The sequence below is a fragment of the Lithobates pipiens genome, unplaced genomic scaffold (assembly GCF_037356315.1).
Source record: "Lithobates pipiens isolate NorthernLeopardFrog02 unplaced genomic scaffold, aLitPip1_a1.2 Scaffold_18, whole genome shotgun sequence".
NCBI lineage: Eukaryota > Metazoa > Chordata > Amphibia > Anura > Ranidae > Lithobates > Lithobates pipiens.
Genome location: NW_027507758.1, coordinates 12,649,720 through 12,668,277, shown reverse-complemented (window position 1 = coordinate 12,668,277; position 18,558 = coordinate 12,649,720). Strand labels below are relative to the sequence as shown.

At 40.1% G+C, this 18,558-nt stretch overlaps 1 protein-coding gene across 1 annotated transcript in view; it reads left to right on the top strand.

Annotated features, from left to right (window-relative positions):
- KIF6 (kinesin family member 6) overlaps positions 1 to 18,558 on the top strand; it is a 389,098-nt gene that overhangs the window by 107,590 nt on the left and 262,950 nt on the right. Inside the window, 2 exon segments of the mRNA XM_077485383.1 lie at positions 6,238 to 6,381; positions 16,328 to 16,414. Coding sequence (XP_077341509.1) covers positions 6,238 to 6,381; positions 16,328 to 16,414 — 231 coding nt within the window.

Sequence of the window (18,558 nt, the reverse complement as noted above, 5' to 3'; positions counted from 1 at the left end):
ACAATTTTTGGATAGCGTGTGGGATAATTACATGATTAAAATTTCTGTAAGGTTTTTAATTTTCTCGAAGCCTAAATATAATTAGAGAGATTTCCCTTCTTCCTGGCCTGGAATTAGAAAACAATCGAATTAGAAAACAAGAGTAGAATAAAATAGAATAGAAGATAAAGAAATATAATTGAAAAGAATAGAACAATATAGAAAGAATATAACCGTCTTCTGAAAATTGAATATTGAATAGAATAAATTATAAAAGACTAGAATAGAACAAAAACAATAGTGTAGAATAGAATAACATAGACTATAACTGTCTTCCCAAATTGGAATTTCAAATAGAATAAATTTTAATAGAATAGAAAAGAATAGAGTAGAAAATGAAAGAATACAATAGATTATTTGAAATTTGAATTTTGGAAGATGGTTATAATACATTCTGTTGTTTTTTTCTACTCCTATTCTTTTCTATTCTATTCTTTTCGAAATTACAATTTTAGAAGACCGTTATAGTCTTTTCTATTTTATACTATTCCATTCTAATCTATTGATTTTTTTTTTTCTAATCTATTCTTTTATTTTCTATTCTATTTTTTTTCTATTCTACTTGAATCTAGTCTATTCAAAATTAGAATTTTGGAGGATGGTTACAGACTAGATAAGAGTAGAATAGAAAAAAATAGAATAGAAAATAAAATAATACGTTAGAAAAAAAAACAATATAATAAAATAGACTTTAACTGTCTTCCAAAATGTGAATTTTGAATAGAATAAATTAGAATAGAATAGATTAGGAAAAAAAAAACAAAAAAACAATCGAATAACATAGAATAGGGATATGCAATTAGCAGACCTCCAGCTGTTGCAGAACTACAAGTCCCACGAGGCATAGCAAGACTCCATGACAGCCACAAGCATGACACCCAGAGGCAGAGGCATGATGGGACTTGTAGTTTTGCAACAGCTGGAGGTCCGCTAATTGCATATCCCTGACATAGAATATAACAATCTTCCGAAATTCTAATTTGATATAGAAAAGCATAGAATAGAACAGAAAAGAAAAGAATAGGAAAACAAACAATAGATTAGAATAGAAAATAATAAAATAGACTTTAATTGTCTTCCAAAATTTGACTTTTGAATAGAATAAAATAGAATAGATTAGAAGGGAATAGGAAAAAAAACAAAAAAAAGATAGAATAGAATAGAACAATATTCCGAAATTCTAATTTGGAATAGAATAGGATAGAACAGAAAAAGAAAAGAAAAAAATAGATTAGAATAGAAAAGGATAAAATAGACTTTAACTGTCTTCCGAAATGTGAAATTTTTAATAGAATAAATTAGAATAGAAAAGAAAAAAAACAATAGAACAAAATAGAATACCTGTATAACCATCTTCCGAAATGCGAATTTCGAATAGAATAAATTAGAATAGAACAGAAAAAAAATAGAATACAGAATAGAATAGAATAATCTTCCGAAATGTGAATTTTGAATAGAAAATAAAATAATAGAATAGAAAAAAAAATAGACTAGAAAAGAGAATAATAAAATAGACTTTAACTGTCTAGACTAGAATAAAATAGAATAGATTAGAGTGGAATAGGAAAAAATAAAATAAAAAATAGAATGAAATAGGATATAACAACCTTCTGACATTCAAATTTGGAATAGAATAGAACAGAAAAGAATAGAAAAAAACAATAGATTAGAATAGAAAAGGATAAAATAGACTTTAACTGTCTTCCGAAATATACATTTTTAATAGAATCAATTAGAATAGAATAGAAAAGAAAAAAAAACAATAGAATACCTGTATAACCATCTTCCGAAAATTCTAATTTGGAATAGAATAGAATAGAACAGAAAAGAATAGAAAGAAAAAATAGAATAGGAAAGGATAAAATAGGCTTTAACTGTCCTTCCGAAATGTGAATTTTTAATAGAATAAATTAAAATAGAATAGAAAAAAAAAAAACAATAGAATAAAATAGAATACCTGTATAACCATCTTCCGAAATTCAAATTTGAAATAGAATAGAACAGAAAAGAATAGAAAAAAAAACAATAGATTAGAATAGAAAAGGATAAAATAGACTTTAACTGTCTTCTGAAATGTGAATTTTTAATAGAATAAATTAGAATAGAATAGAAAAAAAATAGAATAAAATAGAATACCTGTATCACCATCTTCTGAAATTTGAATTTTGAATAGAAAATAAAATAATAGAATAGAAGAAAAAAAATAGATTAGAAAAGAGAATAATCAAATAGACTTTAACTGTCTAGACTAGAATAAAATAGAATCGATTAGAGTTGAATAGGACAAAAAAAAAAACAATAGAATGAAATAGAATATAACAATCTTCTGACATTCAAATTTGGAATAGAATAGAACAGAAAAGACTAGAAAAAAACAATAGATTAGAATAGAAAAGGATAAAATAGACTTTTACTGTCTTCCGAAATGTGAATTTTTAATAGAATCAATTAGAATAGAATAGAAAAGAAAAAAAAACAATAGAATACCTGTATAACCATCTTCCGAAAATTCAATTTTGGAATAGAATAGAACAGAAAAGAATAGAAAAAAACAATAGAATAGAAAAGGATAAAATAGAATTTAACTGTCTTCTGAAATGTGAATTTTTAATAGAATCAATTAGAATAGAATAATAAAGAAAAAAACAATAGAATAAAATAGAATACCTCTATAACTATCTTCCGAAATTCTAATTTGAAATAGAATAGAACAGAAAAGAAAAGAATAGAGAGAAAAAAAACAATAGATTAGAATAGAAAAGGATAAAATAGACTTTAACTGTCTTCTGAAATGTGAATTTCGAATAGAATAAATTAGAATAGAATAGAAAAAAAAATAGAATAAACTAGAATACCTGTATCACCATCTTCTGAAATTTTAATTTTGAATAGAAAATTTAAATAAAAGAATAGAATAGAAAAAAAATAGATTGGAAAAGAGAATAAAATAGCAAGAACAAAATAGAATATAACCGTCTTCCGAAATTTGAATTTTGAATAGAATAAATTGGAATTCAGGAAAGGAATAAACAAATGTAACAAATTTTAACTCTAGAAAATGAATTAAATAACGAATCAAAGTGAAACCCATTTTCTCGTTCTGCGCGTGTCTAGTGCTCTCTGAAGAGCGATTGTCATTGGGATTGCTCTTCAGAGGACAGGCGGTGAGGAGGAGTTGTCCCCCGCCTGTCCCCCGTTGTTCCCCACATTAGCTCAGAGAGGCCCCAGTCCCTGGATTGGGTGGTGTATGGGGGGGGCTAAACCGACACGGGGGATGAAGATTGTCGCTGTAGCTCCATAGGAAGGCATTGCAGACACTCCCGATCACCGCCTCTGGGGGGGGTAGTGGTTGGAGGCGGTAAAAGCGTGGCTCTACTGTGTGGTTTTACACCCCCCCCACCCTCCCCCTCACCTGACGCGTGAACCCCAATAAGGCCGAGGCTGTGACCCCAGTACACGGCCTCGCTGGGACTGAGGTCCGAGATGGGACGTTATTCCAGCAAATCCGAGAGGGTTGGCACCCCAATCATCCCGGGCTGGTGTTACATTTTGGATTCCTCCTCGTTCTCGGTGTCACCAGGACAAATAGAGAGGGGCGAATCTCTCTACTGGGGACAGCAATAAAAACCTGACAGGGGTTCTAATCCCCCTTCACTCTATCCAAAATGAAAAGCAACCCTTTGGGCTTTACATACACTTGAGGCAGCAGGAAGTCCACATAGAGGGGATGCGGGGTCCTTCATATCGGGCCCCGGGCTCCGATGCCCCCACACCTTCTACATTACTGACCCTTCAAGATTCGGTTGCCCTTTCCCTGGATTGGTGGGAATAGATGGTGATTGTGTACAATCCGTCCATGGGGGGGCGCTGTGGGGGTTGGACCTCACAATGTACAGATTGTTGTCTTTGGTCCTGGATGGAGCTGAAGGTCTCTGAGAGGAGGAAGAGCCATGAATGGTCTTTGTCTGGATGGAGGTCACAATGGGCATTGTTCCCCCCCGAGGGAAGCCATAGCTTGGAGGACTGACACCTGTTACCTTGGAGGACTGACACCTGTGTGTGCTCTGATTTCTTCATCGCAAGATCAAATACCGAGCCGTGTGTCCTCCTCCTCCTCCTCCTCCTCCTCCTCCTCCTCCTCCTCCTCCTCCTCCTCCTATTACTATACTATTCAGCTGTATACAACATGCAGTATACAGAGCCCTATAATCCTCCACCAACCAGAGCCTCCCGCACCTCCGACTGCACCGCACAGAAGGTAAGAGCCCCGTCTTCTCCATGTAATGCGTCTCTCCTCTCAGTGCCCATTATGAGGAGTTCCCACCATCCCTGTGCTGAGTTCCCAGGTCTGTACACCCGCTGTGCCCATTATGAGGGGTTCCCACCATCCCTGTGCTGAGTTCCCAGGTCTGTACACCCGCTGTGCCCATTATGAGGGGTTCCCACCATCCCTGTGCTGAGTTCCCGGGTCTGTACACCCACTCTGCCCATTATGAGGGGTTCCCTCCATCCCTGTGCTGAGTTCCCGGGTCTGTACACCCTCTGTGCCCATTATGAGGGCTTCCCACCATCCCTGTGCTGAGTTCCCGGGTCTGTACACCCGCTGTGCCCATTATGAGGGGTTCCCACCATCCCTGTGCTGAGTTCCCGGGTCTGTACACCCACTCTGCCCATTATGAGGGGTTCCCTCCATCCCTGTGCTGAGTTCCCGGGTCTGTACACCCGCTGTGCCCATTATGAGGGCTTCCCACCATCCCTGTGCTGAGTTCCCAGGTCTGTACACCCGCTGTGCCCATTAGGAGGGCTTCCCACCATCCCTGTGCTGAGTTCCCGGGTCTGCCCACCCTCTGTACCCATTATGAGGGGTTCCTACCATCCCTGTGCTGAGTTCCCAGGTCTGTACACCCGCTGTGCCCATTATGAGGGGTTCCCACCATCCCTGTGCTGAGTTCCTGGGTCTGTACACCTGCTGTGCCCATTATGAGCGGTTCCCACCATCCCTGTGCTGAGTTCCTGGGTCTGTACACCCGCTGTGCCCATTATGAGGGGTTCCCACCATCCCTGTGCTGAGTTCCCGGGTCTGTACACCCGATGTGCCCATTATGAGGGGTTCCCACCATCCCTGTGCTGAGTTCCCGGGTCTGTACACCCACTCTGCCCATTATGAGGGGTTCCCTCCATCCCTGTGCTGAGTTCCCGGGTCTGTACACCCGCTGTGCCCATTATGAGGGCTTCCCACCATCCCTGTGCTGAGTTCCCAGGTCTGTACACCCGCTGTGCCCATTAGGAGGGCTTCCCACCATCCCTGTGCTGAGTTCCCGGGTCTGCCCACCCTCTGTACCCATTATGAGGGGTTCCTACCATCCCTGTGCTGAGTTCCCAGGTCTGTACACCCGCTGTGCCCATTATGAGGGGTTCCCACCATCCCTGTGCTGAGTTCCTGGGTCTGTACACCTGCTGTGCCCATTATGAGGGGTTCCCACCATCCCTGTGCTGAGTTCCTGGGTCTGTACACCCGATGTGCCCATTATGAGCGGTTCCCACCATCCCTGTGCTGAGTTCCTGGGTCTGTACACCTGCTGTGCCCATTATGAGGGGTTCCCACCATCCCTGTGCTGAGTTCCTGGGTCTGTACACCTGCTGTGCCCATTATGAGGGGTTCCCACCATCCCTGTGCTGAGTTCCTGGGTCTGTACACCCGATGTGCCCATTAGGAGGGGTTCCCACCATCCCTGTGCTGAGTTCCCAGGTCTGTACATAGTGAATGACTTATTAATTTATAGCCCGGTACCTGTAATGAGGACTCGGTAGCTCGGGGTCACTGAAGGTGACGTTTGAATACCAAAATATAAATGGGATCACCTGAAAGTCACAGGCAGGGGGGAGTCCCAATAAGACCTGAGAAAGGAAGGGGGGTCCTCAGCCCACTACATCATGTCCGGCTCTAATTCATCCCACAGCCAAAGATTCCTCCAATCAAAAGTCTGCAAATATTCTGATAGAACTGAAAAACTGCTGAACGCTCCTACACCTCGGAGCTGACCCCACAAATAATAGAATTAAACATGAATCCTGGTGGACTTTATGGAGGAGAAGATCCTTCGGCAGGTCTCGGGTTCCCCACTTGTTGTCTGTTGGGGGTTGTTGTATTCTAGATGGGAGTCCTCGCTTCTCAATGATTGGCTGTTTTCTTTGCAGGTGATCATTTCCCTGGCGGAGAGGAATCGCTCGCACATCCCGTACAGGAACTCCATGATGACCTCCGTTCTGAGGGACAGTCTGGGAGGCAACTGCATGACCACCATGATTGCCACGCTGTCCATGGAGAAGAGGAACATTGACGTATGTAGAGCGCTCCTCAGTCTAACACATCCATGGGCTGCCCTTACCCTGCCCTTACCCTGCCCTTACCCTGCCCTTACCCTGCCCTTACCCTGCCCTTACCTTGCCCTTACCCTGCCCTTACCCTGCCCTTACCCTACCCTTATCCTACCCTTACCCTACCCTTACCCTGCCCTTATCCTGCCCTTACCTTGCCCTTACCCTGCCCTTACCCTGCCCTTACCTTGCCCTTACCTTGCCCTTACCCTGCCCTTACCCTGCCCTTACCTTGCCCTTACCCTGCCCTTACCCTGCCCTTACCCTGCCCTTACCCTGCCCTTACCCTGCCCTTACCCTACCCTTATCCTACCCTTACCCTACCCTTACCCTGCCCTTATCCTGCCCTTACCTTGCCCTTACCCTGCCCTTACCCTGCCCTTACCCTGCCCTTACCTTGCCCTTACCTTGCCCTTACCTTGCCCTTACCCTGCCCTTACCCTGCCCTTACCCTGCCCTTACCCTGCCCTTACCTTGCCCTTACCCTGCCCTTATCCTGCCCTTACCCTGCCCCTACCCTGCCCCTGCCCTTACCCTGCCCTTACCCTGCCCTTACCCTGCCCTTCCAGCATAACACATAACAATGTTACTTTGTATCTCCTAAATCCGTCCTGCATGTCCTCAGAGATTGTGCTTCTATCCTCGCTGGTGGGAGATCCTGCCAGTAACAGCATTTCCTGTTTTGGGCTGACAACCTTAACCTGCTGCCTTGAATATAGCAGCAGCGTTGTCGGCCTTTCGGGTGCGCTTCCTCAAGGACTGCCAATCAGATGGGCAGTAAAAAGCCAAGTAAAGGAGCTTGTAGGAAAGGGTGACAACGCTGCCGCTAATTTCTTATTGGTGAGATGCTGGAGCCATTTACATAAGACATCTAGAGCTACGAGGATCACTGGATGTACTAAACACGTCTTTAAATAACTTGATGGAAATGTACCGGACATGTATAGTCCTTCCGACACGCCCTCCCACCCACATTTCCCACATTTCTGTACAAATACAGCAGCTGTAGAAAATGCTGCTTTCGAGAACTGTCTGAACCTGTGTTTATAAAACTTGAGATGTGATAGAGAGAAACAAAGTAACATTGTTTGTAAACATTGTTCAGACAGAAGATAAGGAGATACAAAGTAACATTGTTTATAAACATTGTTCAAACAGAGGATAAGGAGATAGAAAGTAACATTGTTTATAAACATTGGTCAGACCGGTAATAGAGAGATACAAATTAAAGTGGAGGGCCACCCTGAAAAAAAAAGAGCATTAATATTATTAAAATAAAAAAAAAAAAACATTTAAAAAAAAAAATTTTTTTTTTTTACTTGGTCAGAAATCGCTGTTGCTAGGCAGTCTTCCTAATCTGCCCTTTTCCTGCTCCTCTGTGATCTTCGGTCTTCTGGGTAATGGGGCGCGCTGTGTTCTGGGAACTGTGTGTTCCCTAACACAGCGCGTCCCATTCACAAACCGCAGCGCGACTCGCGCATGCGCAGTAGGAAACGGGCAGTGAAGCCGCAAGGCTCCACTGCCTGTTTCCCTTAGTATGAATGGCGACGCCGGGACCCGAGAGCCGAGGGACATGTCGGCCTCGGCGGCTGACATCGCGGGTGCCCTGGAGAGGTAAGTCTCCTTATTAAAAGTCGGCAGCTACTTTTTTTTTTTTTTAGCTGCTGACTTTAAAAAAAATGTTTTTATAGCTGAAACACCACTTTAACATTGTTTATAAACATTGATCAGACAGGAGATAGAGAGCTACAAAGTAACATTGTTTATAAACATTGATCAGACAGGAGATGGAGAGCTACAAAGTAACATTATTTATAAACATTGATCAGACAGGAGATGGAGAGATACAAAGTAACATTGTTTATAAACATTGATCAGACAGGAGATAGAGAGCTACAAAGTAACATTGTTTATAAACATTGATCAGACAGGAGATGGAGAGCTACAAAGTAACATTATTTATAAACATTGATCAGACAGGAGATGGAGAGCTACAAAGTAACATTGTTTATAAACACAGACATGATAGAGAGATACAACGTATCATTGTTTATAAACATTGTTCAGACAGGCGATAGAGAGATATAAAGTAACATTATTTATAAACTTTGATCACACAGGAGATAGAGCTACAAATTAACATTGCTTATAAATCTTGAGACATGGTAGAGAGCTACAAAGTAACATTGTTTATAAACTTTGATCATACAGGAGATGGATACAAAGTAACATTGCTTATAAACATTGTTCAGACAGGAGATAAGGAGATACAAAGTAACATTGTTTTTAAACATTGTTCAGACCGGTAATAGAGAGAGAGAAATACAAAGTAACATTATTTATTTATAAAATTTGATCACACAGGGATAGAGCTACAAATTAACATTGTTTATAAACCTTGAGACATGATAGAGAGCTAAAAAGTAACATTGTTTATTAAATTTTGATCAGACAGGAGATAGATACAAAGTAACATTTCTTATGAACATTGATCAGACAGGAGATAGAGGGCTACAAACTAACATTGTTTATAAACCTTGTTCAGGCAGGAGATAGAGAGATACAAAGTATCATTGTTTATAAACATTGTGCAGACAGGTGATAGATATAAAGTAACATTATTTATAAACTTTGATCACACAGGAGATAGAGCTACAAATTAACATGGTTTATAAGCCTTGAGATGTGATAGAGAGCTACAAAGTAACATTGTTTATAAACTTTGAGACATGATAGAGCGATACAAAGTAACATTGTTTATAAACATTGTTCAGACAGTTGTTAGAGAGATACAAAGTAACATTGTTTATAAACCTTGAGACATGATGAAGAGATACAAAGTAACATTGTTTATAAACATTGTTCAGATGAGTGTGTGCCGTGAAATCAGAGGAAGCCATTTCAGTCCGAGAGAGGAGCCGGTATAACTGCACAAGACCGAAGGGAAGGCCGGAGGGAGGATTTATAGACAATCGGTCGCTTTGCCCCATTGTGTCCAAAAAATAAATAAATAGATTTAGTGTGGAGTTGCGGAGTTAGTGTGGAGTTGCGGATTTAGTGTGGAGTTGCGGATTTAGTGTGGAGTTGCGGATTTAGTGTGGAGTTGCGGATTTAGTGTGGAGTTGCGGATTTAGTGTGGAGTTGCGGATTTAGTGTGGAGTTGCGGATTTAGTGTGGAGTTGCGGATTTAGTGTGGAGTTGCGGATTTAGTGTGGAGTTGCGGATTTAGTGTGGAGTTGCGGATTTAGTGTGGAGTTGCGGATTTAGTGTGGAGTTGCGGATTTAGTGTGGAGTTGCGGATTTAGTGTGGAGTTGCGGATTTAGTGTGGAGTTGCGGATTTAGTGTGGAGTTGCGGATTGCGGATTTAGTGTGGAGTTGCGGATTTAGTGTGGAGTTGCGGATTGCGGATTTAGTGTGGAGTTGCGGATTTAGTGTGGAGTTGCGGATTTAGTGTGGAGTTGCGGATTTAGTGTGGAGTTGCGGATTTAGTGTGGAGTTGCGGATTTAGTGTGGAGTTGCGTGTTCCGTCATGCCATTGATCAGCCTTTAGCATTACGAATGCTTCGCCTTGCAGGGATTTCCCTAAGGCCCCTCTCACACTGGGGCGGTGTGGGTGTCGGCGGTAAAGCGCTGCTATTTTTAGCGGCGCTTTACCGTTGTTTTAGCGGCGGTCTGCGGGCGCTAGCGGGGCGGGTTTTAACCTCCGCTAGTGGCCGAAAAAGGGTTAAAACTTCCCACAAAGCTCCGCAGAGCGGCGCTTTGCTGGCGTTATTGCTGCCCAGCCCCATTGATTTCAATGGGTAGGAGCGGTTTAGGATCAGTGAATACACCGCACCTTCACCGCTCCAAAGATGCGGCTAGCAGGACTTTGTTCGCCGTCCTGTCAGCGCACCGCTCCAGTGTCAAAGCCCCTCCGGCTGTCACACTGGAGTGAAAGGGGCCGTTTTTTTTCAGGCGCTATTTTTAGCGCTGTAGCGCCTGAAAACCGCCTCGTGTGAAAGCGGCCTCCAGCTGGGAATACACTGACTGGCCGGATTTCAAACCAACAATTGTATTTACATTTTCAGAACAGTCAAAAATAGTTGTGGATGTTGTTTTGCTTTTAGTCGTTGGATTGTAGAAAGATTGGAATTCACCGAACAAAAACCACAAAATTTCCATCCCGACCCTTCAAATTTCTTATCACTGAGGCCGAAAACGATCAGAGAAATGGAGGAACGTTCTTCTCACTGCATTTATTACAGTGAAAATATCAAACAAAATTCTACTACTGTGTATAACCAGCTTCAGTATTCATTGTCCCCTATGGAAGGATATATAGGAGCTGATGATAGATATGTAAGGGGTATATAGGATTTGATGATTGATATGTAAGGGTATATAGGAGCTGAGGATTGATATGTAAGGGTATATAGGAGCTGATAATGGATATGTAAGGGTATATAGGAGTTGATGATTGATATGTAAGGGTATATAGGAGCTGATGATGGATATGTAAGGGTATATAGGAGCTGATGATAGATATGGAAGGATATATAGGAGCTGATGATAGATATGTAAGGGTATATAGGAGCTGATGATAGATATGTAAGGGGTATATAGGAGCTGATGATTGATATGTAAGGGTATATAGGAGCTGATGATTGATATGTAAGGGGTATATAGGAGTTGATGATTGATATGTAAGGGTATATAGGATTTGATGATTGATATGTAAGGGTATATAGGAGTTGATGATTGATATGTAAGGGTATATAGGAGTTGATGATTGATATGTAAGGGTATATAGGAGCTGATAATGGATATGTAAGGGTATATAGGAGCTGATGATGGATATGTAAGGATATATAGGAGTTGATGATTGATATGTAAGGGTATATAGGAGCTGATGATGGATATGTAAGGGTATATAGGAGCTGATGATAGATATGGAAGGATATATAGGAGTTGATGATTGATATGTAAGGGTATATAGGAGCTGATGATGGATATGTAAGGGTATATAGGAGCTGATGATAGATATGGAAGGATATATAGGAGCTGATGATAGATATGTAAGGGTATATAGGAGCTGATGATAGATATGTAAGGGGTATATAGGAGCTGATGATTGATATGTAAGGGTATATAGGAGCTGATGATTGATATGTAAGGGGTATATAGGAGCTGATGATGGATATGTAAGGGTATATAGGAGCTGATGATAGATATGTAAGGGTATATAGGAGCTGATGATTGATATGTAAGGGTATATAGGAGCTGATGATAGATATGTAAGGGGTATATAGGAGCTGATGATAGATATGTAAGGGTATATAGGAGCTGATGATTGATATGTAAGGGTATATAGGAGCTGATGATTGATATGTAAGGGTATATAGGAGCTGATGATTGATATGTAAGGGTATATAGGAGCTGATGATGGATATGTAAGGGTATATAGGAGCTGATGATTGATATGTAAGGGTATATAGGAGCTGATGATGGATATGTAAGGATATATAGGAGTTGATGATTGATATGTAAGGGTATATAGGAGCTGATGATGGATATGTAAGGGTATATAGGAGCTGATGATAGATATGGAAGGATATATAGGAGTTGATGATTGATATGTAAGGGTATATAGGAGCTGATGATGGATATGTAAGGGTATATAGGAGCTGATGATAGATATGGAAGGATATATAGGAGCTGATGATAGATATGTAAGGGTATATAGGAGCTGATGATAGATATGTAAGGGGTATATAGGAGCTGATGATTGATATGTAAGGGTATATAGGAGCTGATGATTGATATGTAAGGGGTATATAGGAGCTGATGATGGATATGTAAGGGTATATAGGAGCTGATGATAGATATGTAAGGGTATATAGGAGCTGATGATTGATATGTAAGGGTATATAGGAGCTGATGATAGATATGTAAGGGGTATATAGGAGCTGATGATAGATATGTAAGGGTATATAGGAGCTGATGATTGATATGTAAGGGTATATAGGAGCTGATGATTGATATGTAAGGGTATATAGGAGCTGATGATTGATATGTAAGGGTATATAGGAGCTGATGATGGATATGTAAGGGTATATAGGAGCTGATGATTGATATGTAAGGGGTATATAGGAGTTGATGATTGATATGTAAGGATATATAGGAGCTGATGATAGATATGTAAGGGTATATAGGAGCTGATGATTGATATGTAAGGGTATATAGGAGTTGATGATTGATATGTAAGGGTATATAGGAGTTGATGATTGATATGTAAGGGTATATAGGAGCTGATGATTGATATGTAAGGGGTATATAGGAGTTGATGATTGATATGTAAGGGATATATAGGAGTTGATGATTGATATGTAAGGGTATATAGGAGCTGATGATTGATATGTAGGGTATAAAGGAGTTGATGATTGATATGTAAGGGATATATAGGATTTGATGATTGATATGTAAGGGTATATAGGAGCTGATAATGGATATGTAAGGGTATATAGGAGCTGATGATTGATATGTAAGGGGTATATAGGAGTTGATGATTGATATGTAAGGATATATAGGAGCTGATGATAGATATGTAAGGGATATATAGGATTTGATGATTGATATGTAAGGGTATATAGAAGCTGATAATGGATATGTAAGGGTATATAGGAGCTGATGATTGATATGTAAGGATATATAGGAGCTGATGATTGATATGTAAGGGTATATAGGAGCTGATGATTGATATGTAAGGCTATATAGGAGCTGATGATAGATATGTAAGGGGTATATAGGAGCTGATGATTGATATGTAAGGGTATATAGGAGCTGATGATTGATATGTAAGGGTATATAGGAGCTGATGATAGATATGTAAGGGGTATATAGGAGCTGATGATTGATATGTAAGGGTATATAGGAGCTGATGATTGATATGTAAGGGTATATAGGAGCTGATGATAGATATGTAAGGGGTATATAGGAGCTGATGATAGATATGTAAGGGGTATATAGGAGCTGATGATTGATATGTAAGGGTATATAGGAGCTGATGATTGATATGTAAGGGTATATAGGAGCTGATGATAGATATGTAAGGGGTATATAGGAGCTGATGATTGATATGTAAGGGTATATAGGAGCTGATGATTGATATGTAAGGGTATATAGGAGCTGATGATAGATATGTAAGGGTATATAGGAGCTGATGATAGATATGTAAGGGTATATAGGAGCTGATGATTGATATGTAAGGGTATATAGGAGCTGATGATGGATATGTAAGGGTATATAGGAGCTGATGATTGATATGTAAGGGGTATATAGGAGTTGATGATTGATATGTAAGGATATATAGGAGTTGATGATTGATATGTAAGGGTATATAGGAGCTGATGATTGATATGTAAGGGGTATATAGGAGTTGATGATTGATATGTAAGGGATATATAGGAGTTGATGATTGATATGTAAGGGTATATAGGAGCTGATGATTGATATGTAGGGTATAAAGGAGTTGATGATTGATATGTAAGGGATATATAGGATTTGATGATTGATATGTAAGGGTATATAGGAGTTGATGATTGATATGTAAGGGTATATAGGAGTTGATGATTGATATGTAAGGGTATATAGGAGCTGATAATGGATATGTCAGGGTATATAGGAGCTGATGATTGTTATGTAAGGGGTATATAGGAGTTGATGATTGATATGTAAGGATATATAGGAGCTGATGATAGATATGTAAGGGATATATAGGATTTGATGATTGATATGTAAGGGTATATAGAAGCTGATAATGGATATGTAAGGGTATATAGGAGCTGATGATTGATATGTAAGGATATATAGGAGCTGATGATTGATATGTAAGGGTATATAGGAGCTGATGATTGATATGTAAGGATATATAGGAGCTGATGATAGATATGTAAGGGTATATAGGAGCTGATGATAGATATGTAAGGGTATATAGGAGCTGATGATAGATATGTAAGGGGTATATAGGAGCTGATGATTGATATGTAAGGGTATATAGGAGCTGATGATTGATATGTAAGGGTATATAGGAGCTGATGATAGATATGTAAGGGGTATATAGGAGCTGATGATTGATATGTAAAGGGTATATAGGAGCCTGATGATTGATATGTAAGGGGTATATAGGAGTTGATGATTGATATGTAAGGATATATAGGAGCTGATGATAGATATGTAAGGGTATATAGGAGCTGATGATTGATATGTAAGGGTATATAGGAGCTGATGATTGATATGTAAGGGGTATATAGGAGTTGATGATTGATATGTAAGGATATATAGGAGCTGATGATAGATATGTAAGGGTATATAGGAGCTGATGATTGATATGTAAGGGTATATAGGAGCTGATGATTGATATGTAAGGGTATATAGAGCTGATGATTGATATGTAAGGGTATATAGGAGCTGATAATGGATATGTAAGGGTATATAGGAGCTGATGATTGATATGTAAGGGTATATAGGAGCTGATGATTGATATGTAAGGGTATATAGGAGCTGATGATTGATATGTAAGGGTATATAGGAGCTGATGATTGATATGTAAGGGTATATAGGAGCTGATGATTGATATGTAAGGGTATATAGGAGCTGATGATTGATATGTAAGGGTATATAGGAATTGATGATTGATATGTAAGGGATATATAGGAGTTGATGATTGATATGTAAGGGTATATAGGAGCTGATGATTGATATGTAAGGGGTATATAGGAACTGATGATTGATATGTAGGGTATATAGGAGCTGATGATTGATATGTAAGGATATATAGGAGTTGATGATTGATATGTAGGGTATATAGGAATTGATGAATGATATGTAAGGATATATAGGAGTTGATGATTGATATGTAAGGGTATATAGGAGCTGATGATTGATATGTAAGGGTATATAGGAATTGATGATTGATATGTAAGGGATATATAGGAGTTGATGTCTTGATATGTAGGGTATATAGGAATTGATGATTGATATGTAAGGGATTATATAGGAGCTGATGATTGATATGTAAGGATATATAGAGTTGATGATTGATATGTAAGGGTATATAGGAGCTGATGATTGATATGTAGGGTATATAGGAATTGATGATTGATATGTAAGGGATATATAGGAGTTGATGATTGATATGTAAGGGTATATAGGAGCTGATGATTGATATGTAAGGGTATATAGGAATTGATGATTGCTATGTAAGGGATTATAGGAGTTGATGATTGATATGTAAGGGTATATAGGAACTGATGATTGATATGTAAGGGTATATAGGAACTGATGATTGATATGTAAGGGTATATAGGAACTGATGACTTGATCTGTTAAGGGTATATAGGAGCTGATGATTGATATGTAGGGTATATAGGAGCTGATGATAGATATGTAAGGATATATAGGAGTTGATGATTGATATGTAAGGGTATATAGGAGCTGATGATTGATATGTAGGGTATATAGGAATTGATGATTGATATGTAAGGGATATATAGGAGCTGATGATTGATATGTAAGGGTATATAGGAGCTGATGATTGATATGTAAGGGTATATAGGAGCTGATGATTGATATGTAAGGGTATATAGGAATGATGATTGATATGTAAGGGATATATAGGAGATGATGATTGATATGTAAGGGTATATAGGAACTGATGATTGATATGTAAGGGTATATAGGAACTGATGATTGTTATGTAAGGGTATATAGGAGCTGATGATTGATATGAAGATATATGGATTTGATGATTGATATGTAAGGGTATATAGGAGCTGATGATTGATATGTAAGGGTATATAGGAGTTGATGATTGATATGTAAGGATATATAGGAGCCTGATCGATAACAATATATAATCAATGTGTTTTCTAGGAATCAATCTCTACGTGTCGATTCGCCCAGCGAGTGGCTCTGATAAAGAACGAAGCCCTTCTGAACGAGGAGATCGACCCCCAACTGGTGCGCTTCTTTGTTTCAGTGGAGAGGAGAAGTCCCTATGAGCACCAAGATACAGTGAGGGGGAAAAGTTTGTGACCCCCTGCTAATTTTTTTTTTTTTTTTTTTTACGTTTTCCCACTGACAAAAAAAAACGATCGGTCTATAATTTTAATGGTCGGTGACGGAAGAACAACAAAAATATCCAGAAAAACGCATTTCAAAAAAATTCTAAATTGATTTGCATTTTAATGAGTGAAATAAGTATTTGACCCCTTCCCAAAACATGACTTAGTACTTGGTGGAGAAACCCTTGTTGGCGATCACAGAGGTCAGACGTTCCTTGGAGTTGGCCTCCAGGTTTGCACAAATCTCAGGAGGGATTTTGTCCTCTTTGCAGATCCTCTCCAAGTCATTAAGGTTTTCGAGGGATGACGTTTGGTAACTCGAATCTTCAGGTCCCTCCACAGATTTTCTATGGGATGAAGGTCTGGGAGACCGGCTAGTCCACTCCAGGACCTTAATGTGCTTCTTCTTGAGCCACTCCTTTCTTGTCTTGGTCGTGTGTTTTGGGTGGGTCATCGTCATGCTGGAATACCCATCCACCACCCATTTTCAGTGCCCTGTCTGAGGGAAGGAGGTTGTCAAGATCTGATGGTACATGGGCCCCGTCCATCGTCCCTTTGATGTGGTGAAGTTGTCCTGTCTCCTTGGCAGAAAAACACCCCCAAAGCATAATGCTTACACCTCCATGTATGACGGTGGGGGATGGTATTCTTGGGGTCATAGGCAGCCTTCCTCCTCCTCCTCCTCCTCCAAACACGGCAAGTTGAGTTGATGCCAAAGAGCTCGATGTGGTCTCATCTGACCACAAGACTTTCCCCCAGTTCTCCTCCGAATCATTCAGATGTTCATCAGCAAACCTCAGACCGGCTGTACATGTGATTTCTTCAGCAGGGGGACCTTGCAGGGGCTGCAGGATTTCGGTCCTTCACCATGTAGTGTGTCACCAATTGTTCTCTTGGTGACGATGGTTCCAGCTGAGATCATTGACAAGATCCTCCCGTGTAGTTCTGGGCGGATTCCTCACCGTTCACATGATCACTGAACCTCCAGGAGGTGAGATCTTCCATGGAGCCCCAGACCGAGGGAGACTGACCGTTATTTTGTGTTTCTTCCATTTCTGAATAATCCGCACCAACCGTTGTCACCCTCTCACCAAGCCGCTTGGCGGTGGTCTTGTAGCCCATCCCAGCCTTGTGTAGGTCTACAATCTCATCCCCGACATCCTTGGACATCTCTTTGGTCTTGGCCATGGTGGAGAGATTGGAATCTGATTACTTCTGTGGACAGGTGTCTTTTATACAGGTAACAAGCTGAGATTAGGAGCACTCCCTTTAAAAGAGTGCTCCTAATCTGTATAGAAGACACCTGGGAGCCACAAATCTTGCTGATTGATAGGGGATCAAATACTTATTTCACTCATTAAAATGCAAATCAATTTATAACTTTTTTGAAATGCGTTTTTCTGGATATTTTTGTTGTTGTTCCGTCTCTTACTGTTATAATAAATCAACCATTAAAATTATAGACGGATCGTTTCTTTGTCAGTGGGGCAAACAGACAAAATCAGCCGGGGGTCAAATACTTTTTTCCCCCTCACTGTATACAGACTCTTCCTACTCTCTTTGCACCAGTTTATAGATAGAAGTCCTCTTCTGTTTCATACAGGTGGAGAGGGAAAATGTTTACAAGAGCAAGAGATATATCAGAAAGGAGAATCGGTGAAGAGGAGTTCTCCAGCAGTGCAGAGTATTTCAGGAGAGGAGAGTTATAGAGGAAGGAGCAGAGTCCTCCAGCAGTGCAGAGTATTTCAGGAGAAGAGAGTTTTATAGAGGAAGGAGAAGAGTCCCCCAGCAGTGCAAAGTATTTCAGGAGAGGAGAGCTATAGAGGAAGGAGCAGAGTCCTCCAGGAGAGGAGAGTTATAGAGGAAGGAGCAGAGTCCTCCAGCCATGCAGAGTATTTCGGGAGAGGAGAGTTATAGAGGAAGGAGCAGAGTATTTCAGGAGAGGAGAGGTATAGAGGAAGGAGCAGAGTCCTTCAACAGTGCAGAGTTTTTAAGGAGAGGAGAGTTATAGAGGAAGGAGCAGCGTCCTCTAGCAGAGCA